Source organism: Paralichthys olivaceus, chromosome 4 (assembly GCF_024713975.1).
Source record: "Paralichthys olivaceus isolate ysfri-2021 chromosome 4, ASM2471397v2, whole genome shotgun sequence".
Taxonomy (NCBI): domain Eukaryota; kingdom Metazoa; phylum Chordata; class Actinopteri; order Pleuronectiformes; family Paralichthyidae; genus Paralichthys; species Paralichthys olivaceus.
In genome coordinates this window covers 18803118-18828504 of record NC_091096.1, presented here as the reverse complement: position 1 = coordinate 18828504, position 25387 = coordinate 18803118, and the positions used below count along the sequence as shown (strand labels likewise).

At 42.7% G+C, this 25387-nt stretch overlaps 3 protein-coding genes across 3 annotated transcripts; 1 reads left to right on the top strand and 2 right to left on the bottom strand.

Annotated features, from left to right (window-relative positions):
* Positions 1-2617: 2617 nt before the first annotated feature.
* nono (non-POU domain containing, octamer-binding) lies at positions 2618-4369 on the bottom strand. The gene has a single exon (XM_020105421.2). The coding sequence runs from the start codon at positions 4216-4218 to the stop codon at positions 2896-2898; it is 1323 nt and encodes a 440-aa protein (XP_019960980.1). The 5' UTR covers positions 4219-4369; the 3' UTR covers positions 2618-2895.
* A 23-nt stretch (positions 4370-4392) lies between these two features.
* Positions 4393-7912, top strand: pold2 (polymerase (DNA directed), delta 2, regulatory subunit). Its single transcript, XM_020105420.2, has 11 exons — positions 4393-4731; positions 4931-5163; positions 5253-5374; positions 5462-5585; positions 5670-5784; positions 5861-6059; positions 6142-6222; positions 6497-6654; positions 6763-6890; positions 6982-7083; positions 7212-7912. Exons 2-11 carry the CDS (start codon positions 4938-4940, stop codon positions 7370-7372), a joined length of 1416 nt encoding a protein of 471 aa, XP_019960979.2. The 5' UTR covers positions 4393-4731; positions 4931-4937; the 3' UTR covers positions 7373-7912.
* Positions 7671-21363, bottom strand: aebp1b (AE binding protein 1b). The gene is made up of 22 exons (XM_020105419.2): positions 20979-21363; positions 19197-19367; positions 19060-19110; positions 17829-18296; positions 16342-16416; positions 15734-15799; positions 15363-15446; positions 13547-13618; positions 13257-13366; positions 12766-12905; positions 12590-12674; positions 12364-12508; positions 12188-12276; positions 11766-11889; positions 11251-11447; positions 10986-11162; positions 10678-10841; positions 9974-10548; positions 9721-9860; positions 8932-9031; positions 8635-8801; positions 7671-8548 (listed from the first exon to the last, which is right to left on the bottom strand). Exons 1-22 carry the CDS (start codon positions 21226-21228, stop codon positions 8177-8179), a joined length of 3822 nt encoding a protein of 1273 aa, XP_019960978.2. The 5' UTR covers positions 21229-21363; the 3' UTR covers positions 7671-8176.
* Between the last annotated feature and the right edge of the window lie 4024 nt (positions 21364-25387).

The following is a 25387-nucleotide window of genomic DNA, read 5'->3' as shown; positions in this document are numbered from 1 at the left end:
TGATCTCAATTCTAAAAGTCAGTCCCAAAAATACACAGTGGAGAAGGTAGTGGTGATCGACCTTCTCTATTACATGCACACTTCATGACTACCATGTATATCTTTAAAGAGGATTTAACAGAGCACGACCAGGTTTTATCCTGAGGTTGATGACAGCCGCATGAGCTACACCAAAACATGTTGACTGTTTTTTAAGAATACCACTAATGAAACAGATCTCACCTTGGAAGAAGGAAAATCAATCTGCAGCCGTGGTCCGAGTTTGACAGATGTGCGGTTCTAAGTTATTTATGTTCAGATTGTTTTCCTTCTCAGGGAGCGAAAGTGTCACTTCCCGCGAAATCATCCACTCGACATTGCCGGTTTTTTAGCAGGTTAGCATGCTGTTGCACTTTTGTTCAGCTAATGAAAGGAAGAATTACAGTTTTATTACTTTTATCACTGAATACACTTAATATTTCAACTGCACCATATTCATTTGCATAGAAATGTAATCAAAATGGTTAAATCAGACCAGTTGCAACATTACATGGATATTAATAAGAATAAGAATGTTCATCATAACACATTTATGTCATAGATGTACTATTTGTACTCATTAGACAGAAATGTGATAAATCAAATGTACATTAATGCTGCCTTTCATCAGGGATGAATGTGGGTTTCATTTCTTTCTGTGGTAAATTTCAAAGGAAACAAGTGGTAATATTGTATGTATTATGCTAATTTATACAAAGATTTCCTGGCAGGTATGAACATTTTTTTTTACCTATACTGGTTTAAATTACAAAAACTGAAAATACTATCCTGCAAGTTCAAATGTATTTAGTCTTACGTACATTTTATTTCTTTAAGTGTGCAAGCTTTGAATTATTATTCAACTGTACTTAAATCTATCAAATCATCATTCTCAACAGCCTGTGATTGACCATTGATTAAAAAAAAGTCACACCTTTCACAGAAAGAGCTGTGGAAAAATATCTTGCCATCTCTCCTCCAAGGTACAGAGTGTTGTTTATCTGTCTAAACTATTGTGACTGATCTCAACTCCAGATAGCTCACACTTCCGCCCCTTTATGACCTTGACAACCATTATTTATTGTGCTGGCTGGATGGTGGAGCAAGCTGGTTATCTTGATATTTTGGACTCCAGGTGAATGGTTTCCTTGAAAGATCATAGCTATCAGCTGAAAACTGGCTCAGAGGATAAAAACCCTCTGTGTGATGGAGATACCAGGATCCTCAAATCTCTGCCATGATCATCACACTCCCACATATAACATATATATCGAAGTTTATGTTTATTACATATAGATTTTCAACCAAAATTAATTCATGTAAATGTTATTTAATTCATATTTAATAGTATAATTTAATATTATTTTATGTAAAGCACTCTGAATTGTAGTTGATTTGTTTAAAATGTGCTACATAAATAAAGTTTGATTGATTGATCGATGATAAATGGCTGATCGTCCTGCGCAACATTACAAATCAACCAAGCTCTTTTCACTGCACTAGCCTGGCACATGCACGATTCAGCTATGTTCAGCCAAAAAGCTATAAACCTTAAATACATTTGTAATACTCTGCTGAAACCCATACGTTTTGTTCTTTAAACTCTGAAGAAAATCTATACATTCACAGAGTTGCACATGAAACTCAGGCTTTTATCTATGTGATTATTTATCAATTGACACCATTGTTTTTTTTCTGGTGGAGAACCTGTTCATTAAACCAGACACAAAGAAGAAAAAAAGACTGTCTGAATCAAAACTGTTTTTTATAACCTCAGCCTCCCTTAGGGTTAGCCCCCATTTTTAGGACACTGTGTTGACACTATATGCAGTGGTTGTTGTCACTGTGCAGGTATGCAGGGGTGTGCTACTCTACATGTGGGCATGAGCTTTATTCTTCATTCACTGATCCTCTGTGCTTTGCTGGTGAATGACTCACTAAAAATCTGTCTTGTTTGGCAGGTGGTGGATTAAACCCGCTCTCTTCCAGTTACGAAATATAACAAATCAAACAAACCTGTAGCTTGCTAGGATTACTGAGTGGAAAATATATCACTGTATGGCCTTCTGACCCTTTTCACTAAAGTGTCAAAACAGATAATGAAACCTTAATTTACACACATGGACTATAAACTCAACATTACAGTCAGTGCATACTTATCATAACTCATCCTTTTCAGTTAACTGACTAGTTAACTTTATTATTAGCAGCTGTTGAAAAGCCACGTATGAACTACAATTATACAAGATGTTTCTTTAGTTTATTCTTCGCTTTTCATTCTCTTTGCACCATGTGTACTCTGTGTCATTATATGCTGCCTGTGAAGCAGGTTTCAGGTCCATACCAGGGAGTTGATCAATACTCTTATCACTGCCACAAACACGAATGAGAGCAATGATTATGCACTGAATGAAGAGAGCGTGAGACACTGTGTGTAAACGTACTCATGTTGACATAGTATGTGCCTCACGGAGAAGAAAGCGTCTTGCTCTATTCAGTTAAGTGACAAAGAGTGAGCTTGTTGAAGATGGTAAAAATAAATGGCCCATCACTGCTTTGAAAGACAAAGATTATGTCTGTTCTGAATAAATCAAAAATCTTAGGGAATCATGGTTTTATTCCAGAAAAGTCAACATAACCAGGACAAAACATTTCCTATCCCTATGAAAAATACAATAATTTGGGAAATAAAGTAAAACATGTGGCTCATTTGGACAGTTTTTATATTTTAGTACTAAAAAAATAATTCAAAGGTACACATAAAACATACAAAAGGGAAAAAAATACATGCAACAGTTTTCAAAGTTCATTTAAGGTTCACTATCCGAACTTTAAAATCAAGTGAGTATGAAAATGGAAAAGAAAAATAGACTTGATTCAAAATCTGCGTTGCTGCTTATTAGGTCCAAAGTCTCCAGGTCCAGGGAGGCCTCTGGGGAAGCCGCCCTGACCTCCTCCAGGCATGTTGTTGTTTCCTTGCCCCTGCATCAACGGAGTATTCTCAGCAGCCATGCCGGGAGTACCTGCAGGACCAGAATTACCACCCAGAGAGTTTCTGTTCATCCCATGGCCGCCCATGTGCATTCTCATGTCTTGCTCCCTGTTTTCAGAGAAGTTGCCTCTGAAGCCCTCCTGCTGCCTCTTCATCATCTCCTCATTGCGCATCCTCATCTCCTCCTCTCTCCTCCGGCGTTCCTCCTCCTGCCGCAGCTCGGCCTGTTTTCTCTTCTGCACCTCCTGACTGTGGAGCTCCTCCATCCTCCGCAGCTCCTCCTGGCGCCTCAGCAGGTCCTGCCTCATCAGCATCACCTGATGCTCATGTCTGGCCGCTTCCATCTCAGCCTCCAGCTTCTCCTGAGCCTCTTTCATGTTGCGGTCCACCATCTCATACTGCTGCTTCTCCATCTCCATCAGGGCCTTCCAGCGCATGGCATACTCGAACTCGAAGGAGCCCGGCTGGGCAAATCGAGGAGGCTGCTCGCGCTCCTTGTGATACTGCTGGTTTTTGTTGACTAGCTTCTCTGAGAGTCCCTCCTCTTCATCAAGCTGCTCCATGGGTTCCACTGTGATGGGGCGAGGGAAGGCTGTGAGAACATAGGCACCATCACTGCACTTATCCAGAGCTTTTCTTGCAGCTGGCTTTGAGGTGTACTCTACAATCCCCTTCCCTGTGGGCCTCCCTCGGTCATCCACTATGACCACAGCTCTCTCTATCTGACCAAACACGGCGAAGGCCTCCTCCAGCAGCTCGTTGGACACAAACTCTGGCAGATTCTTCACAGACAGAGCAGCACCGTGGGTCGCAAACCTCACCCGTATGGGCCTGCCTCTGAACTGGGTATCGTCCAGCTCGGCTCTGGCGATCTCTGCAATGATCCTGGTCTCCAGCCGGATGAAGCCGAAGCCTCTCTCCTTGTTGACGAAGATCTCGCTGGCCTTGCCGTACTTGTTGAAGAGCTTCTCGATGTCCTCCTCGGTGACTCCGGTCGGGAGGTTGCCCACAAACAGCCTGCTGCGCTGGGTGAAGGTCTTCTCCCCCGGCTTCCTGAAGCTCTGGATGTCCAGGGTGAAGGCCTCATTGGGGCTGGACTGCTCACTCGGCTCCGGCTGCTGGCCGTTGGTGTTCGTGCCCCCGGGCTTCTTCTGCTCTCCCGGGCGGTTGGGGCCATGGTTCTGCTGAGGGCCTTTGTTTCCCTGCATCTTGTAACAGGATTTAAACCCGAGTGGAAGAAAAGCTCAATGGAAAGCACGCAGACTCTCGGTGGACGGTGGCGTACAAAGAGCTGCGAAAATGGCGAGCCTGCGTGCTGCCGCGACGCTATTGTGACCTCATCTCAGCGCGACGTGTGTATCAAAAGTCGTGACGTCGCATCTGTGCGACGGAGCAAGAAAAACAAAAAAGCTGCACTGCTCTCTACTTAAAGATGTTTATTATATGATATATAAAGTCAGTGCAGCTCGTTCTCGTTAAACTTTGCGTTACGTTAGATTTTTGTATCACAAGCAGCGTCACGTACTGAAAAACGAAGCTTATTTTGTTCTCGCGAGAGTTCCGCATACGTCTTGAAAAAACCGGCGATGTCGAGCGGATGATTTCGCGGGAAGTGACACTTTCGCTCCCTGAGAAGGAAAACAATCTGAACATAAATAACTTAGAACCGCACATCTGTCAAACTCGGACCACGGCTGCAGATTGATTTTCCTTCTTCCAAGGTGAGATCTGTTTCATTAGTGGTATTCTTAAAAAACAGTCGACATGTTTTGGTGTAGCTCATGCGGCTGTCATCAACCTCAGGATAAAACCTGGTCGTGCTCTGTTAAATCCCCTTCTTAGATATACATGGTAGTCATGAAGTGTGCATGTAATAGAGAAGGTCGATCACCACTACCCTCTCCACTGTGTGTGCCTCAGGACGGTCATGTTCTCCGACCTGAGCGCCCAGAAGGAGGGCTCCTCTCTGCTCTGCCGCCCTGCCTCCGAGGACCAGGGGCCGGTGTTCGAGCGGACCTCTCTGGCCTTCACTCCCTGCTCTGAGCGCTACTCACTCGGGGAGAGAAGCTTCAGTCGCCAGTATGCTCACATCTACGCAGCTCGACTCATGCAGATGAGGCCCCTGCTGTCAGAGAGAGCCCAGCAGAAATGGGGTAGGCCCAGCACACTTTCTTACATACATCTTGGTGGTTGTTATGTTATCATATCCATGTATCGTCACATCTTGTTTGTCTTTTTCCAGGATCAGATGTGCCCATCAGGAATTTGTGTGATCTTCAGATGGGTGAGCAGTGTTGCATTGTGGGCACTGTGTTCAAGCGCATGGAGTTGCAGCCATCTATTCTTAAAGAGATCAGTGAGGAGGTAGGTAAAGGAGGTAGATGCTAAATTCAGCATCAATGGAATGAGCTCTGTCGTGCACCATCTCAGTGTTTTCTTTTCCTTTTGCAGCACAACCTGCTGCCCCAGCCTGCACGAGCAAAATACATCAGTGACACAGATGAGTTGATATTGGAAGACGAGCTCCAGAGAATTAAGCTAGAGGGCAAAATCGAGAGAGACAGGTGTATCACAGGTCAGCATCTTATGTCCAGTATGTCACATGATGATCTGTGACATATCTCTTGTATACCATCGTGTTTTCTGTTCTCTCTCCTAGGAAGCATTATTGCTATATATGGAGCTGAGAAGAATGATGGGAAGTTCACAGTTGAGGACTTCTGCACAGCTGATCTTCCTTTGCAGACAGCAAGGCCTGCACTCAGCTCAGACAGGTAAACACACACACACACACACATCAAATCCCATTTTTTTGGGAAAATAGATTCTATTGGTTTTGTCTGTTTTCAGGTTTGTGCTCCTGGCCTCAGGACTTGGTCTTGGCAGTGTTCATGCCGACAGTATGCTGGGGCTGCAGCTGCTTGTTGACATGGTAACTGGTCAGCTCGGGGACCAGGGGGAGCAGAGTGGAGCAGCAACCATTTCCAGGGTCCTACTGGCTGGAAACCTCCTGAGCCAAAGCACCCAGGACAAGGATGCATCAACAAAGGTGACTGAAAGTAATTTATCCTCAACACATATTTGTTTGGTTCTGTAGTGTTACTGTATTTTAACATCCATCTGTTTTTCAGGCCAAATACCTCACCAAGAAGACTCAGGCTAGCAGTGTGGAAGCCATTCGTCTGTTGGATGAGCTCCTGCTTCAGCTCGTAGTGAGTCTACAGCTGCTCTGTCTGGATGTGTTCAGTTAAGCTCAGAGGACAAAACATTTCTTACACCTACTATGAGATGATCATTTTCTCATGGTTGCTTTTCATTTTCAGTTATTAATCAAATATTCATCCCTAATACCAAGTAAATGAAAAGGCGCAAACTATCAGATTTTAGAGTGTGGCATAAATTTTGACTTTATTAGTAAAGTTATAGTCCCATGAAGGTAATATTATGGGCTTTAATGTTATGTACCACTGCCTTGTGCTGTCCTAGGCCTCTGTTCCAGTGGATGTAATGCCGGGCCAATATGACCCCACCAACTACACCCTCCCACAGCAGCCTCTCCACCGCTGCATGTTCCCCCTGTCTTCAGTGTACCCCACGCTACAGCTGGCATCCAATCCATACCAGGCCAAAATTGATGGAGTTAGGTGAGTTCTACTGAACAAATGCGCTTTTGTCCAACTTGCATTTAAAGTTTTATTTAAAATAAGTGTAAGCATATGTGTAAGAGCCTGTTTTTGTTTCTTTCCACTTAGGTTCCTGGGCACATCGGGACAGAATGTCTGTGACATTCAGAAGTACAGCAGCATGGACAGTCACTTGGAAATACTGGAGGAAACGCTACGACTCAGACACCTGGCCCCTACTGCACCTGATACTCTTGGTAAGTCAGAGAAGTGGATGCAGAATAAAAAACACTAACCGTCTAATATGTTAACAAATCATTCACATGGTTTTCTGTTGGTTTGTCTCAGGATGTTTCCCATTTTACCAAAAAGACCCTTTCATTTTGGAAGAATGTCCCCATGTTTACTTCAGTGGCAACTCTCCAAACTTTGGGTCCAAGCTCATCAAAGGTCAGTGTTTGACCTGCTCATTTATAGTTTCTGTATTTACACTGCAAATGGACTGAATATTTACATTACTATCGGTCATATTACATTTGAATTGTTTCCTTTCTGTTGATGTGTCGATACATCTCCAGGTGCTGATGGCCAGGAAGTCCTTTTGGTTACTGTCCCAGAGTTCAGCAGCACCCAGACAGCGTGCCTGGTCAATCTACGCACTCTGGAATGTGAGCCAGTCAGCTTTTCTGCCTTCTCTGCTGATGATGATGAGGAAAGTGAGATGAACATCAGTCACTGAGGAGGGTCCATATCCACACACACAGTCCAGCAAACGGAGAGTGAGATCTTAAGACACTATTTGTGCACATTCAGACTCAGTTTTCTTGTCTAGAGGCTAATCAATTCCACATGTGGCCAATAGTGACAATCGGTGCTAAACTGGTGCTGTGCAGTATCATAAAAGTCAATGAATTCCTATTAGAATTGTCTCATAAAGTTGCTTTTAATGTTTCTTTTTGACGTGATTTTTTTTCATTAGTTTGTTAGAGGCAAACAGAAATCACTGTTCACAAATGTGCTGAATAAGAACACAAGCATTTTGTATAAACAAGCCTTTATTTGAAAAATAACTCTTCTAACCATCTGTATGCGAACACACATGATAGAAGACCCTTCCCCTGCTCCCCTCCCTCTTTACCTTTTCGCAAGTGTTCACAATGTAAAAAATAATTCTGCCTTGGAGGAAGATAATGTAAATAACTCAGCTCTGGTGAAATTAAAACAATGTCATGAATTTGTTTAATGTGCATCCACAATAAACTTTTCTTTATTAAAAAAACTACTGAATAATGAGTCAGGAAAAATGCAGTTTGAACTGTTAAACTGAAATGATACCATGAAAAAACAGGGTGAATGTCTGTGAAGAGGCATTGTTTCAAGTGTTAAGTAAAAGATACACTATCTTTATACAATAATAGAGTTAATATTCTCTACATTCCCATTGCTCTGTTGATTCTGCATCAACCTGCTTGAAGAACAACATGGAAGTGAGAACTACAAGTGGGAAACAGTTGTTTACAGAAACAGGCAGTGAGTGTTTGGTTTAATAGTCATCAATTTTGTACTCGTAGTTATAATCCAGGATGGAGTCTGTGAACCCACCGGGCGTTGAGGATTGTCCCTCCATTGTGAGCCACGGGTCGTACCAGGATGTGGTGGGCTCTGGCGTTGTGGCAACTGTGGTTGTTGTTGTTGGTGGTAATGTTGTCATCATGGTTGTTGTTGATCTTAGCCTCATTAATCTCTGTTGTCGAAGGCGACGCATACGAGCTATCCTGAGCCTCCTTCGCCGCTCAGCCAAATTCCCATTGTTGCTATCAACCGCACGATTGTTGCTATTAATAACTGAAGGATACTGTGATCTGCTGTTGCCGTAACTGAGTCTAATTGGCTTGTTGCCATGGAGGGCCATGATCTGCAGTGAAATGAAGAAATAACTTCATCAGGTACCTGATTAATATGTACTATGGGGTTGGACGGATCAGGGTGGCAATGTCTTACCTGTTTAATGCGGTCCCAGTTGGACTTGGCCAGGTTGAAGCTGCAGGCAGTTGCTCCTGACTGGTAACCCACCACGCAGAGTTTAGTCACAGGGGAGAAGCCTTCAGCTCGAGCTGTCACACGATACTCCCCTGGGTTCAGCAGTCTCCAGTAGTCTCCTGTTAAAGCTACAATATCATAGAGGCGACACAACGTTTAGTTTTTAGCACAGAGGGTCTGTTATTATGATTTCAAGCACCTGACATAAAACATGATGAGACTCAGGAAGGGGAATAGAGAGGAAGTTTTTCACCAGACCTGTGGTGACATCATGGTTTATCCCCTCTACAGACACAGTGGCATTTGCAATGGGGTTCCCCTGCTGGTCCTTCACAATGCCCCTAATGCCACGATGCACCTAGATAGAGGAGGGGAATAAATGAGCCATGAAATGTTGTGAACATTTTCCATTATGATTATAGTGACAAATTATCGCAGTATTGTTAAAATGTGCTGAAAATTTCGAAAAAGCATCGATACATCGAACTGAAGTAAATTCATCATTGATCAAGTTTTATATTAAAATATTATGTTGGTTATCAGTCAGAATAATAATTAGCACCAAGACCATAACAAATGTGTAACATAAACATTGAAGAACGAAGGCTTTAGCTCAGTAAAGAAGCTTTTGGTTTTTAAAAGAAAACTTCACATCATTCAGGTTTGAATGAAACCATAAATAAAACAATGTGCATATAAAGCAATGCAACCATTATGAACAAAATATGTAAAACCACAGAGATCATGATAATTCAAGATTAAAATGGTAACAACTAACCATCATGAATTTTACCACTGTACACTGTGAAACCCGTAACAAATTCATCCTGAGCCACTAGATATTAAAGGGCTTGGTTAATACATTTAACTGGTCAGGTTGTCATAATTGACTGGTCACATTGGCCAGATATAACCAGACTTATTATAGGATGGAATACTTTTCACAAAGTGTTGCTGAAAGCGGACGTTAAAAGATGTTCACTAGCATGTTTTAGCACTCTAGTACATACTAAATGTAAGCAGTCTGTATTTGTATGTGTAACTGACCTGCTCCATGAAGATCAGCATGGCTTCTCTGTTCTTATCCCACTCATATGCTAAGTCACTCTGATGAGGGTACTTATCACAGCCCAGGAATATGGACAACTCAAAACAGTTGGTGTGGAGGTAGCTGAAGTCATTCATACCTGGTGAGATGCACAAGCACAAGCATTAACCTCAGGCAATGTACACATTGTCCACCAGGGTGTGCTGTAAACCCATGCAGACAGTTCTAATAAACCCAGAGGTGTCTACTCACTGCCTGTGATTGGCTTCCATTTGGCCCGGTTGACCATGCCATGCCCCCCTCCAGCATTGTCTCCTTGGCAGGAGCCATGGTAGGTGTGCGTCATGGTCAGGTGTGTGGAGGCGTAGGAGACAGCCAGCCACCTGAAGAGGGACTCGTCTGCAATCACCCGGGGCTCGTCCTCAGGCTCGGAGTACTGGTAGCCAGCGCTTCTTCCTCTGTCATCTTCCTCTTCCTCTCTGCGTTCAAAACCTTGGTTGTAACTGTTGTCGTGGTCGTACCCACGGTCGTCATAACCACGGTTGTCATACCCATGGTCGCGCCCTTGATCGTATCCACGGTCGTGACCTTGATCGTATCCATGGTTGTATCCATGCTCGTACCCACGGCCATCATACCCGTGGTCTTGGCCATGGTCTTGGCCATGTTCTTGGCCATGGTCTTGGCCATGGTCTTGACCATGGTCATACCCATGACCCCTCCACTCCTCCTCTGGTTCTGCGTATCCCCTACTCCTCCAGTCCTCCTCTGGCTCCTCTTGATAACCCCTTCCCCAATCTGTCACATCAAAACCTTCCTCCTCATACCTGTAAGAAATTATTCCAGTTGAATAATGTGACTTGCTTGTAACTGCAGCAGGATAAAGAAGAAGGGGAAATTAAAGTTTATGAAATAAACATGTGTAAAACAGGAAAGAAGAAGGGAGTAAGTCGTACTGTCTCTTCTTGCGGCTGTGGGGTTTCTGGCTCTGGGCAGGCTTGTTGAGACGTAAGCTGTCATAAGGATAGGCCACAATTCTCTCCCCGCCCTGGAAGTTCGCACCCAACACAAATGGATGGTTTTTCATCCAGGAGATTATGGCCCTGGTTTCCACTGCAATCTGGAACAAAAAACAGGAAGCTCAGGATCAGGAGTGGAAGGAAACCCCAGCACAGTATACTTACAACTGGTGATGAGTGGCCTTAGCTGAAGGTTTTAATCCTCAGCATTTATGATTAGTGAGTTGTAATACCCTCGTCCTTACCGAGGTGTTGGTGTCGAAGCCTTCTGGTATGGGCACATGATGGTTGGGGGTGAGTTTGGGCACCATTCCCTTATCTTCAGCATCCCACAGGATTCCGTTCAGGTCAGGGAAGTTCTGGAAGATGTCAAAGCCATCCTCAGTGAAGTGTCCTGTGGTCACACCACTCAGCTCCGATCCCTGTGAAATGAGAAATTGTATGAAGGAATCATTTCTTTAGTTTTTTTTAATTGCCACTTAATTGCAAACATGATTTTTTTCTACCAACCGCTTCGAAAGCTTCTTTCTGTCCATCGGGGTTCAGTGAGGGCACCAGGTGGATGCGTATTCCCTCCACCAGGCGCTGGACTCGGGGGTTTCTGTCTTTGTACTCTTTGCACAGATACTGCATGAGAAGAAGAAGCAACTCGCGACCTGTCGCCTCGTTTCCATGGAGACCTGCCGTGAAGCGAAATTCCGGCTCACCTGCGCAGACAGACAGACAAGATTGTAGCTGTTTGTCTGTTTACCATAATCTTTATACTTCCAACTGGTGTTTATTAGGATTTACTGGAATCATGGCTGGTGCCAAGACACAACACTACTGTTTTAATTTCCACCATTGATAATTTTAGTGTTAGAAAGCCTGAGAGAAAACTCCTGGTTGTGCATCAGCTTGCAAAGAACACATGCTTTTGAGGGTTTTATTTTGGTATTGCTCATGCAAGATAAAAAATGAATTGCGAGGATAATCAACAAATCTAAAAATGTGCCTCTTTCATATTCGTCTAAACACATTCCCACCTATTTCGTGCTCTGTGGGGTTGCTAGAGATGACGATGGCCATGATTTCCAGTCCCTTGGAGCTCCGGCCCAGGCTGTAGATGCTGGTGATGTTGGGACACTCTTCATGCACTGACTTCATAAGCTGTGGGATGATGGTAAAGTTAGTGTGTGAAGTATTGTGTATCATGTTAATTATGAAAGAGCTGATGGTTGATGATTGCCATTGTATTAGTGTAGAACGGCTGTGTTGCCCTCTGGTGGTTGAAACAGTGAAGGAATGTGCCTTCTGCAATGGTTTTGAAATGAGTTGATATTTAAAGCAGATATCCGGGCTCAGTGTTCAATCATTCCTGGGAATTTATTTAGTTTCAGTTTAAGAATTTCCTGTGGAATTTAATCAGCTGGTGGACAATAAGTTGCCGGCGTGCAGGGATACTCACTGCAACCATTTCTGAGTAGCTGTGATGTTTGAACTCCAAGTAATCCACCGGAGTCACTTCATTTTGCCTGAACTGTACATCAGCTGGATCTGTGAGGCAGAGGGGAACAGAGCACATTATCAATTGTGTGTGTTTGATTGTGTGCATGCATGTATTGGTGTGTTTATGAAGCTCACCAAGCTGTGGGCAGCCGAGGACTTCCAGTCTCATACACAGAGAGCCGTTCCAGCTCTGAGGGATGATCCGGATGTAGCGGGCCACCATAGGCTCTGCCAGCTGGTTCATCACTGGAGTGTCCTTATCGCTGTTTGCAAAGAACAGCTGGAACGAGAATGTGAAAGTCAGGGAAGGAGACATTACACAAGGTGCCCAGGGAAGTAAGAAGATTTCAGGTTAACTCACCCAGTCGGCATATCCATCATGGATGGTGGTCCATTCTCTGCTGTCATTGCTGAACGCTAAGAAGTATGATGTCACATAGTCACTCCTGCAACAAGACAACATGCATTACCATGATGAATTCAGGGATGGGATAAAGTGTGTGCTGTGTGTGCAGTTTGTGTTTGCTCGTGTCTCACTCATTCTGGGAGTCTCGTCCCTGAGTGATGACTCCAGTGAACTCTGTTTCCTTGCGAGCATCGATCTCAAACCAGTGGATTCTGTCCTCTGAGTTTGCACACCAAGCGCCACCTCTCATGTTGTCTTCATCGTCAGAGCCCTATGAACCATAGAGGCCAGAAGACATGCTGCTGGTTACTTTGACTAGTGAGCACAAACTACATGTCTGCTTTTGAGCAAATTCATTCTCAGCACACAGGACAGCTTGGAGTTAAAACTAAAAAACATATTAGGGAGTAAAACATTTCCAATACTGATACCAGCCAATATTTATATTAAAGAAAATGTAAATGATTCCTAAAATGTTGTTATCAGACTCTTATGACAAAGACATTAATTGAGGCTTGATATTTTACAGTTTAATTATAAACTTTATAATAAGTATAATTGATAAGAGAAAACGCAAATACAACCATCTCTCTGTATATTTTTGTCATATAACATTGTGTACCTGCATGTTGAGGCGTCCTCTCTGAGGTGCAAAACCATACTGAGACATAGAGGAGGCTATAAGCTGGTCTGGCTCAACCCTGTGGGACTCCAGCCCCAGTGGAGGACACTCTGCCACGTACAGTACACACACACAGTACACACACACACACAGTACACACACACGCACACACACACACACACACACACACACACACACACACACAGATAAAACAATATGTTATTTGCATCAGCAAAGCTTATGTAATGTCGATTTTATGTAGTTTAGATTTAAGCAGACGTTTGACTCACTCTTTGGCTCTTTGTAGACACGTGGTCTGTTCCTGGCCCGCTCCTCAGCCTCCTTCAGCTTCTGTGCTCTCTCTGGTAGAGGTCAGAAAAAACACAGTCTTAATACAAAATGCACCGACTTGGCGGAATATTTCCTCTCTCTGACCAGAAATGATCCAGGAACTCATAATTTTTTTTCACTACATTTGCCAAGAATCCGCAAGAAGACCTGGAGAGCTGAAGGGCAGTAAAAAAAAAAATCCCAGATGTTGTGATTTCCTTCCCAGTCTTTGAGTGGGCCCTGATCAAACTCGGATCATCCTGACGAAGAGAGTTTACTATTAAAGAGAAATCCCATTTATCACCATTATTATTCATATTCTGACAGTGAACTTCAGTGCTGGGAGTACGGCTGCCAGAAGGCTTACTGACAGTGGGAATGTAAAACATGTTGTAAGTCACTGATTGTACACACATGCACAAGCAGATATGCACGTGCTCGCATTAAAATACTGACATTTGTAGGTGCAGAGAGATATCTGTGTGTGTGCCTCAGTGATTCAGATGAGGTGTTACGTCTTAGGCCCAGTACGTCCACCCTAAAGGAGTCCATGAGGCCTCATGTCTGTCCCACCAATAAATTGCAACCAATCCTAACATTGACATTACAGGAAATATAAGTATAAACACACAGCTCTGAGCTGATTCATAGCCAGAATCTGTGTAGTTGCTTGTCATATTCATTTTGCATTTTTGCATAATGATGCAATTTGTCCCAAAAATGTAAAAATGGCCTCTCGTCCAGTCAAGAGTCTGAAACATGAACTCTCTGTGGCCAATAAGAGTGATATTGTACAAATGTTCAAGTTGTACATTTTTCTAGTGTTTTTTAATGTTTATATACTTTCTTTTTTTATATTTTTAAACTTATGCTTAAGCACAAACATATAACATCATATTCCTTGTATGTGTAATCCACTTGGCATTCTGATTTTGAACATGATATCAAAATGTTGGTCTCTTAAGCTCCTTGGCCGTGAAGAAAGTAAACAGCCTAAAACAAAATGTCCCAAACCTGCCACAGTAATGTATTATTGCACAACGTTCTTCTGTCCTGTTCTGTTTATACAATTTGAATTCCTTGCTGCCTCTCACACTCAATCATAAATCTGTGAGGGTTCAGTCCTGAGGGGGAACATTGGGATTCAGCCTCAGAAACGTCTCATCTTATGCTTCAAGTAAGTTAAAGATGCTTTTCACCTTGAACCCATATGTCAGTGAACCGTGCACACAGGACATGCCCTACTGAGACGATACTGACAGTCTTGTATATCATCGGCTCTGGGCTTGACCTCTCAACTACCAGCAGTCAACTCTGCACATGCACAGCCGGCTCAAAAAAGGGCTAAATGTGATGTGGACACAACATTACAACATGTCCCGTCTCTTTCTTTATCACTCCCTCTAATCCTCTCCATGCGGATCCTTGTCAGCTCACCTCCCCCTCTCACCCTCTTTGCTCACAAGAGATTTCTCAACTGCGTACAGACCTAATCTACGATTTTTATTTGGAAGAATGAGCGTTTCTTCCCATCACGCAAGTCAAAGCATGCACCAAAGGTCCTGCTGCTGATACTAGCGTAGCAGGAAATCCCATCTGTATTCTCTTTCAAACAGAAATGTGATCCAAGGGAGTGATCACCTTTGAGCTGTTCTCTACTTTTGCTGCTGAGGTCAGAGGTCACGTTCTTTGCTTTTGCAACGACATCATCGCATGTCGTCGGACGTTGTTGTTGTTATGTAAGTAAAGAAAAGATCCACATCTGGGTCCTTTTACCTCTTTCTTCCCTCTCTCTCTCCTTCTTTGCTCTCTCTCTCTCCTTCTCCACCCATTTTTCATCCGTCTCGTCTTCTTTTTTCCCTGAGGAAGGAAAATGAGAAAACCATGGATAGTTTTATAGAGATATCTATAAATACAGCGACCCCATGCACAGCAGCGTATGAGCATTTTTGTCTGGGTTTTTTAAACCATTACAAGACACAAACAGTAAATCAGAACGTTGTTGACCCGGCTTCTGTTTATTCCTTTTCCTTGTTGTTTTCTTTGTTGGCAGAAGCCTCAAGGCAGCTTAACCATTAGATCTAATGATCTAATATAAAACATTTGTGTATGACTGTCTGTGTGTATGTGCATGTGTTTGTGCATACTCATTCCATATTCATCGTAGTCGTCATACCACGTCCCCTCATAGGGAGAGGTGGCTGTGGGCTCCTCTGTGCAAAAGAAAAAAAAGAGAAGACAATTAATTCACTCAGGCACAACTACATCACAAGTGAGATTTTAAGAGATGAAATGGTTTAATCTGCACAGTTTTACAGGTTAGTACAGCCCTGATTTACTCCACCACATGAAATGTAAAGTGTTTGGATGCCTCTGTAACGCCTACCATGTGATTAAGTTGTTAAATCTTTAATTTACATTTACAAGAATCATAACACAGTTCTGTTGATGTGATGACATGGTTTGTTTTACTCCACAACAAGACCATGGGACGTTTTGTTGACTGTGTGGAACAAAGCAAACCCACACACTCCTCTCTGAAAAGTATGTTAGTTCACAGACTCATTATAATGTTATGCTCATGTGCTGAATCACTCATGAGTTCTCATCTGTTCCTGGCCTTAAAGCACAGACAGAACGGACATTTCATCTGCATCTCAACATTAGATACGAATTCACTGTCCAATTGGGAAGTTGACATATGGATGGATGGGTATTAACTGGATTTCTTACACGTTTCAGTTACAGCAGTTACCTGGTAGAGTTTCCACTACAATTTCAGGGCTGACCTCTTTACCATCAGGGAATGGAAGATTGTCTGGCACCTCCACTGCAAGAGTGGAGTGGAAAGAAAAGAGAAGGTCAAACAGTCTGAGGAACAGGGGAATGTAAAGAAAAGAGCCTGTGATGGGCCAGCGTTGATGAATCAGTGGAAATGCTGGAAGAGCAGAGGTTCAGTTCAGTATGCTGGAAACACAGAGTAATGTGAACATGTCCAGTCTGGTGCAGACGAGTGTCACAGAGCCATACGACACAAAGTTTCCAGCATCTGATCCTGCGGAAAAATTAAACGTCAATTGCTGACTTCAGGTGGTAAGTCAAAAAAGTTTTCAGAAAACAAACATTTTTATGTTTGCATAAAGTAACTCACAATAGTAACCAGTTTTAATATTTTTTTGATTTCTGCCAGTGGACGGCAATGAATTACATCCTTTGTAGCCATAGACAAATTTAACTTTCAATAAAACTGTAATATTCTTACATAGTTTTGTGTCTTGTCTTCTTATTTCAGTTTCACAGGGTTTCTCTCTAAACACTCTCCCTTCATTTTCTTTTCACAGTGAAAACACCAATTTGTATTGCAGATAACAAATTGTTCAGCTAGCATACAAAACCCCCATAAAATATTTCTATTTAAAATGAAACATTTCAGTTGTGGTAATAAACCAAACCAGTCTCTCGTTTCAAAACCAGTGAGTGAGTCGTAAACATGTTTTATCTTTGACTCATCTCAAAGTTGCCTTGTCTTCTTTAGCTATGGAGCCATTGTAGAACCTGTAGTCTATAATGTTTGTTGAATGCCTACCCAGCTTATTGTTCCAACAATAAGATGCATACCTTTTACCCAGGATGCACTGTGTATGGGTTCATATGCTCCAGAGAGTCATATTACTAATATGACTCATCTGACTGTTTCTAAATGTGCCGACCCATGTGAGTCATATGGTCTCTGATCAAACCCAGGATACTGATCCATGTTTGGATGTGATTGTTAGAAACACATTAAAAAGAGCAGTGAAGAGCCAATGTTACTGGAAATGAAATTGAACAACTTTGCAGTAAAACCTGAAGTTGTTGGCGCAATTTAATTTCCTAGGCATGAACACTTATTAACATTTATTAGTTACCTGAACGAGAAAAGTCAAGTTTGATTCTACAAACAGCACTAAAACTTGTTAACTTGAACAAACGTTTATGTGTTAATAATAAAGTATTTTTTAACCTTACCATTAAAATGAGATGACAAAAATGGTTGACACTTGAGCTGAGTAAATACAAGGTATTTGTGTTTTTTCTCAGCTTATGCACGCAAATCATTTTCATTGTAGCCACAATGACCCCTGATGATTTCCACACAGACGTCAACACAGATGTCATCATCGTTTCATCTCATTCCTTGTAAAGTGTCACCCCACAAACATCCTCAGTCAAAACAAAGCAGGAAGCAGGATTCAGACTTACATGTGGCATCCCAGTAATCATTGTCATCTGTTCCGACCTTCCCATCAACCTCAGGGGCAGAGGGTGTTGGTTCCACCTCTTTCCAGTTGGTATCATAGGTATCAGTCACTCGATTGTCTGGTTCTTTCTCATCTGGTGTCCAATAGTCGTCGTAGACGTCAGGCGCTGGAGTGGACTGATCTTTCTCGTCAGGTTTCCAGTAGTCATCATAGATGTCGGGCATTGAGGTGGACAGATCTTTCTCCTCTGGTTTCCAGTAATCATAGGCGTCAGGCGTTGGTGTGGATGGATCTTTCTTGTCTGGTTTCCAGTAGTCATCATAGGCGTCTGTCACAGGAGCGGCAGGGTCTTCCTCATCCACCTTCCAGTCGTCATAAGGAAGGTCTGTGGTGGGATTCTCTGGCTGAGGCCTGGATGGCGTTGGCTCAGCCTCCCAGTAGTCATCGTCCGGTTTCCAGTAATCATTGTCTGAGAGAAAAACAGATGGAAAGACTGATGGCTGCAGACAGGTTCAAATGTCTGAGCAAAACTAGTTTGGAGGATTCACAAGTTTATGCTTATCTTCACTATTATTTTTACTCCATTGGGTTTCAAATGGGATGTGACTGAAATGTGGAAACCTTAAACCAACCGTGTAGGAAGGGAAGGTTAAGTAAAGGGGAAGGTTGTTTATTCTTTATTTTTCCTGAGAAGAGTGTATTTGGCAGAACAGCAAGGGTTCATTTTTTTTAACATTTCATTTACTATTTATTTTATTACCTCATATCAACTTTAGTTTAGACTGAGAAACTGATGTGTAATGCTAGTTGAATCTAATTCTTCCTCCAGCCACTAGCCTAAAGCTGGTGAAGTCACTTTTTTATCAGACTCCACACCTCCGGATTTTTTTGTCTTTTCCATTTTCAAACTTGTACCCTTCAGACCCAGCCAACGCTGACTCAAGTGAAATCACTTGAAGCAATTAATCAGACTTGAAACAGCTCCCCCTGGAACCACAAAAGGCTTTTTACGCAACGATGATAGACGCACTCCCAGAGACCCGTAAACAAACTCTGACGTACTACTTGGGTGGAGTCCGCCTTTAAATTCTTCATGCTTTGCCTTTTTGTAAACTATTAATGGTGGAAAGCTGCACCAACTCAGCTCTATATTTTTGAAATAATAGGGTGAGAGTTTTATCTGTAAAATGTAATCCCCTCTCCCCAACCCAGTAATTGTTGGTGCCACTCACCAGGATCAGAATAGGACCAGTCTGTGTATGGCTCCGGCTCAGTCGGGATTGCTGGTGGCAGCAGACGACACAACACAAGGTCAATGGCATTCATTTCAAGTCACAGTCGCTGCAGTAGCTCACAGCTGTGTCCTCACCTGTTGTGGTTGGTGGTAGAGTTGTTGTCGTCTTCTTGTCCTTCTTCTTTCCCTTCTTGGCAGTTTTGGGCTTCTTGGTGGCGTTGGGGTCCTTCGGCTCTTTATTCTTCTTCTTGTCCTTCTTTTTCTTTTTGCCTTCCTCAGGTGCTCGCCTCAATCTGCTCACAACACCTAGAAAGATGTGGAAATCAAAGGGAGGAGATACGTTTTAATTCATGCAACTTATGTAACTGTAAGTACATACAGTACCGTTCATGATCAGAGTAACATTTTATTCATACATTTTTTGTGCATATGTACTACTTGTTTTTTTGTGTGTATCATAAATTCTCAATGCGTTTGAGAACAATTTCTTTTCCTGCAATGTCAAAACACAGCAGGGGGAAAATCCAGACACATTTCAGTGGTGGCTTGAGGTCCATCAGTATTTCCCTCTGAGGTCGTCTGAAGTCCTGAGTAGCTTTCATGGAAAACACTTCTCTCTCTCTTTCCATTAGTTCTGCTCCATTCACCACAATCCACTTTTAATGACATAAAACCCATCCAGATACTTAATAAATGCATCACTCTCACCTCAGCAACATCTTACCACGAAAGGCATCAGTTGGACTGATTAAAGGGCTTGTTTGGAGTCAGGCTTATCTTTAAAGTGTATTAGTCATAAAAAACCCACTCTTGCAGCTTCAGAGTCAGCATTAATCATACAGGGTTACAGCAGCAGAGGTGGTGGAAAAGGTCAGCTTCCATAAAAATCTGTGTGCAAGATGCTCCACTCTGTGTCTTCCTGTCTGCTTTGAGCCAGAAAAAGAGACAAGCCTTTGCTTCAGGTCTTCCCTGCTGTGGAGACGCAGTATAGTGGACAGGTGTGTGCTTGGACTTTCTCATGCCTGAGCTGTCACCGACCAAATGTGTGTGTTTGTGTCTGTGTTTGCTCTTCCATGCCGTGTCATAAAGCAGACCATTCCTCAACAGCTTTGATGTCTCCTCTGTGTAACGTAACAGCAGGGCCGGTACTAGCCATATGGGTACCCTTGGCAAGACAAGGATTTGGTGCCCCCCACCCCCCTAGCTTCCAACTTGCAGTGGTTGTACATGAACTCAAATTCACATTACTAGTACTCTACTTGCATATTTATATTGAATTTGATTTCATTCAGGTACTGCACTACATCTGAGATCTATTTTTGCCCGCTACATTTGTCTATAAGCTTTAACCCTTAGGAGTCATGGCTATTAGTAGTTTCCAATATCTTTTTCTTCAGCACAACATTACCTATATGACCAGACAATTAATTCTTTACTTGGATGTAGCATATCAACATATTGGACCAAAAGTAAACAATACACATCAGATGAATATAATATAATATATATAAGTGGGTATAATATGAATTACCAGACATGAAAAATCAACAAAAGCTTTTAAATTACAACACTTTTTGAATTTATATAACACACCAATTTTTCTTCTTTTCTCTCCCTCATATTAATCTGGTGTCCCTATATATGCATCTGCAAATAAAGTAGTTCAAACCGTTTCCACCATGCTGCTACACACTGATGTGTCAGTATTAATCAACTAAAGATGTCCTGTATCACCCGTTAGAGAGACCAAAGAAGCACTTCAATAGTAGGCTACTTTTATTCAAATAGGATTTTTCATGTAGGACGTTTACTTATAATGGAGTATTTTTACATTGCTGATACTTTTACTTGAGTAAAGTATCTGATTACTTTAAGTCAAACCTGCATTTTATTAAAATGATGATTTTCTCCACTGACCTGTCTGTGCAGCCTCCTCTGTGTCTCTTCTGGCCTTGCTGTGGCTTCCCAGTGGGTGGGGGTCCTCTGCAAGTCCCTGCTCTCTTTCTGGATCATCCAGGGACTCATCTGGCAGGTGATCCTCTGCCCGCCTGCTCCCTTCAGCCTGCTGGAGAGAAAGTATCCCCCCAGCACTCTCCCCTCCTCTGGGTATCAACAGGCAGCACAGGGCCAGCAGAGCCACTGATACCACCACAGTCTGGCTTTTCATACCTGCTGCACTTCCAACTGCACAGTCCTTTGGTTTGGAGTTTTTAAACTTTTCTCTGTCAGCCGTCCAACGCTCAAACCACTGATTCTATGCTCCACAAGATGATATATTTCACCCTCTCTTCCTCTGTGTCCTTTTCATATGATCCTTGCTCCTGCAGGGGAATCTCTGCGGCTCCACACGTCCCCACAGCCACAGTGTCAACCAGGCTCAGACTGGGCTCAACACAGTGGAGTGGGAGGGGGTAGGGACAGGCAGGGAGGGAAGGGAGGTGGGTTATAGAGAGAGACAGAGAGCGAGGGAGATGCAGAGTAAAGCAGCAATTCAGTCCAATGAATAGACTGGGCTCCTAATTGCCCTGCAGCCACGGTCAGCTGAAACAATAAGTGTAAGGCCAGAGGATCCCCTTCACCTGGCTGACGAGTCAGAACAGGTGCAAGGCTCAGACAGGAGATGGAGGAGGAGGGTGAGTGATAAGGGAGGGCAGGTGAGGCCTCAGACTACAGGGTGTACACCTCCTGTATTAGAGAGAGCCAGCTCCTTTTCGTCTGCAGCTCCCGTTGAATTCCTCGTCGGAGAGCGTTCGCCCTGCAGACTCACCAATGAGCAGAACAGCAGGAGAGAGGAGTGACTCCCCTGGACACAGAATTCCACAAGAGGAGGAGGGGAGAGGGGCTGAAGGGGCTGAAACAATTTTCCTGTCTTGTGTGTGTGTGCGCGTGCACGTGTGTGTATGTGTGCGTGTTAACAAAACCAAATGCCACTAATCATCAGAGAGGCATATTCAAAGAAAATGAAAACAAGCAGGAGTGGAGCATGCATTCCATTTTCAGTCCAGAGCTTGTTTCAGTTGGGAATGAATCTTTGGTTTCTGTCTCATCTCTGTGCAGCTTTGTTCTACTTTCTTTAGAAAAAGCTTTGGCAGGCAAGGGGGCCATGGAGGAACACACACACACACACACACACACACAGACACACAGCAGGAAAATTGTTTGAGCAGATGACAGAATTATAATCTTTTAAGATATGGTGTTTTTTTTGCCACCCCCCATCCTCCTCTTTTAAGAGGAGTGCCTGTCATCAGTTTATTTATGGCAAAAGTCTAGCTCTCCCTTGTAATCTAGAGCAGTTTATTCTCAGGGAGAAATATTATCATGTAAATCCAGGTGAAGATATATGACAGAAATTACAACGTTTTAAGTGAAATATGAAAATCCAGAAAATCAATTTCAATTCTAAAAAGTAAGGAAGGAGAAAATGTACCTGGGCCACAGAAAGAGAATAAAATGGCCAATTATGCAAGCACCATTTTTCTAAAAACCTTATTGTCATCCTCATTTCATGGAAGAATGTTTATTATCCAGAGAGGCCTGATGAATGAAGCATTGTACTGAAGCCTGACGAACTCTGCTTAGTAAAATCAAGAGTGATTTCCTCTGAATGGGTTTTAGAGACACACACATGCACAGTGGCAAGAACACCCAAGTGTATGTTTAAAAAAAATAAAAAAAACACCTGGTAAAAAGATTCAGTTCACACACTCAGACTGTGAGGACAGTAAAACCGAATTCCAGTAGACGGAAAACAGACTGCGGAGGATTTGATTAGAGGAAAAGTGTATTGCAGCGTGCAGTTATATCTGTGAGGGATGTGACCACGGCGGTGAAGAATGCAGCAGATAAGTCAGACTACAGTAAGGTCAAGCAGAGGCCTATTTCGGCAGCGGACACATGCAGGGGAACGAGATCTGAGACAGGTTTTCTTTTTTCATCCAAACTATTTCACAACACAGAGAGTTTGTACAGGCAGTACTCTCTCTCCCACTGGACAGCAACAAAATGATAACAAACATTTCCTTTCTAGTGATGGAAGAAATAATGATTCAAAGCTGTTATATGCACAGTACTTCTACTTTACTTGAGTACTTCCACTTTGTGATATTTATACATCTCCATATAAGCAGATGTACTTGGACCACTCTACTTTTATTTTACAGATACAGTTACTTTAGAGAACAAATAAGAGTCTTTAAGTTAGAGACCTGAGTCTGTTACATGGCAGTAGTCAACATTTTCTAAGATTAGCCACAATAACTAGTGGTCTGATGGTGCTGAGCTGAGAAACTGTGTGTTTAATGACTTTATATAAAGATGGACGACATGATTGTTCCTCAAAAGTGAAGCCACCCGATCATCCCCTAGTGGCTGACTGCAGTATAGGTCGTAAACCCTGCCTATTCCATGTTAGAGGATGGGACACAGACCGAATTAAAATGTCCTAGTACAAGTGAAATGCATATTTCTGGTTTGTGCCATTTATAGAACTTATCACACTGATGTATGTTCAAGTGCTTGTTTTTGGTAAGTTTGGTTAAAATTGTTGGATGTTATAAAAATGGGGTCATGATTGACAGCTGACACTGACTCACTCATTGGTTGAGCGCGTGCATTGGCAGGATCTCGATACTGCAGCCCCATCCCCAGTTTGCCTGTGCAAACTGTCAAGATGGCGTTATATGTATCTGAGATATTTTGCCTTCCTTTCTGGATAGTGGGAAGAAATGGAGATGTGCTGTCCATCTGACTTTATAGACGGATTTATAAGCAAAACTATTAATCTCATGAAGAAAGGTTCAGTACCACACTCTGAAGAGCCAAGTCTTACATTGAAAAGTAAGAGTATGTGATAATTGTGCCCCCTGTAAGCCACATTATTAAATCATATTACTTGATTAATGACGCATCAAGGTGTGAATTGCTTTTCACAGTTGCAGTCAATCTTATTTTACATATGTATATTATATAGTGATAATCCATCATCATGCATCATATTTTATAAACTCATTGCCGCCTTAATTATGTAAAGTCATAAAGTGTAAAGTAAACTTTGTTTATCATTATTTATCATTATGACGCTGACAGTGGCCTTTCTGTTGTACTTTGACTTCTAATACATTTTTGCTAATAATATCTTCATAAGTAGATAAATGCTTCCATAAGGACACGTGGATAAAACGCCAGTCCTATCATGTCACTCACATAATTAGTGTTCAGACAGTGAATCACTTCGGAGCGAGCACTGGTGACCTTTTCTTCCAAGATTCTGCATATTTTGGCCGTCAGCAAATCCAGAAGACAGACACCACGGATGATGAATGGCAGAGAGAAGAGGGTCAGTGACCCTGAGTACAACAGGCCTCAACACACACACACACACACACCTACGCACGCACGCACGCACGCACACACACACAGTTTAACAGCAATACAGACAAACACAGATGCAGTTTAAGATTTACAGACGTGGGTTTTTAATGAACCTGACATCACTTTTATTTCTATCTGCAGATTCCTATAGGTCAGCAGAAGCAGCATGCATTATTAAGTTGAGTCTGAGAGCGCAGGCTTGAGCTGAGCGTCAGCATCTACTGAGCAGGCAACAATGACATCAGAGAGAGAGAGAGAGAGAGAGAGAGAGAGAGAAGGGAAGAGAGTTGGGGGAGGGAAGGCGAGAGTAAGAGGGAGAGAAAAATTCTGTAATCCAGCAGGCTCACTAGGTACAAATGGAGAAAGATCTATAAAAGCTCCATGTTGCTCGTTTCTCTTCATTCTCTCTGAGCACCCAGATGCTATAACAGTCCAGTATGGATATCTGATTCCTGACACACGTCTGAGTTTTACATTAACCCTCAGAAGGGCTCCTGAGTGATCTCTTTGTGCTCTCAGTCTCCACCACACATGCACGATGAAATACCCTGATGCAAGAACAGGCCGTACGAGAGACAATAAGCAGATATGAAAAAAATTGCTTTTGGAACAGTGATTTCAACTCAGATCGGTGATAAAAGTGAGCTGAAATATTTTTTCCATCCTGTTTGTGCAGTGATTCAGCAGGTCCACCACAGCCCAGTCATCTGGCTCTGTGGGACCGGAGCCACAAGTCTGATTAATCGCAGATGTAGAAACATGCAGCATCAAGATTCCTTTGGAGGCATCCCAAGGTTATTTGACCCACGACCAAAAATCCCCCTCGTCAGATCAAATACCTCTACTTTGTACTGGGAAGGTTTTGTACAATAACTGTTTCTGTGACATTTAAGTGATTTGTTTTCCTGATGAAAGATGAAGCACAGACTGAGAACTGTTTAAACAGTGTGTGC

Excerpts from the sequence above, each read along its gene's own strand:
- nono (XM_020105421.2), bottom strand. The coding sequence starts at position 4,218 with ATGCAGGGAAACAAAGGCCCTCAGCAGAACCATGGCCCCAACCGCCCG.
- pold2 (XM_020105420.2), top strand. The coding sequence starts at position 4,938 with ATGTTCTCCGACCTGAGCGCCCAGAAGGAGGGCTCCTCTCTGCTCTGC. Across the intron at positions 5,375-5,461 it reads TTAAAGAGATCAGTGAGGAG|CACAACCTGCTGCCCCAGCC; the intron begins GTAGGTAAAGGA and ends TTCCTTTTGCAG. Across the intron at positions 7,084-7,211 it reads TGGGTCCAAGCTCATCAAAG|GTGCTGATGGCCAGGAAGTC; the intron begins GTCAGTGTTTGA and ends ATACATCTCCAG.
- aebp1b (XM_020105419.2), bottom strand. The coding sequence starts at position 21,228 with ATGAAAAGCCAGACTGTGGTGGTATCAGTGGCTCTGCTGGCCCTGTGC. Across the intron at positions 18,297-19,059 it reads CTGGTCCTATTCTGATCCTG|ACAATGATTACTGGAAACCG; the intron begins GTGAGTGGCACC and ends TTTTTCTCTCAG. Across the intron at positions 12,277-12,363 it reads CCTCGGCTGCCCACAGCTTG|ATCCAGCTGATGTACAGTTC; the intron begins GTGAGCTTCATA and ends TCTGCCTCACAG.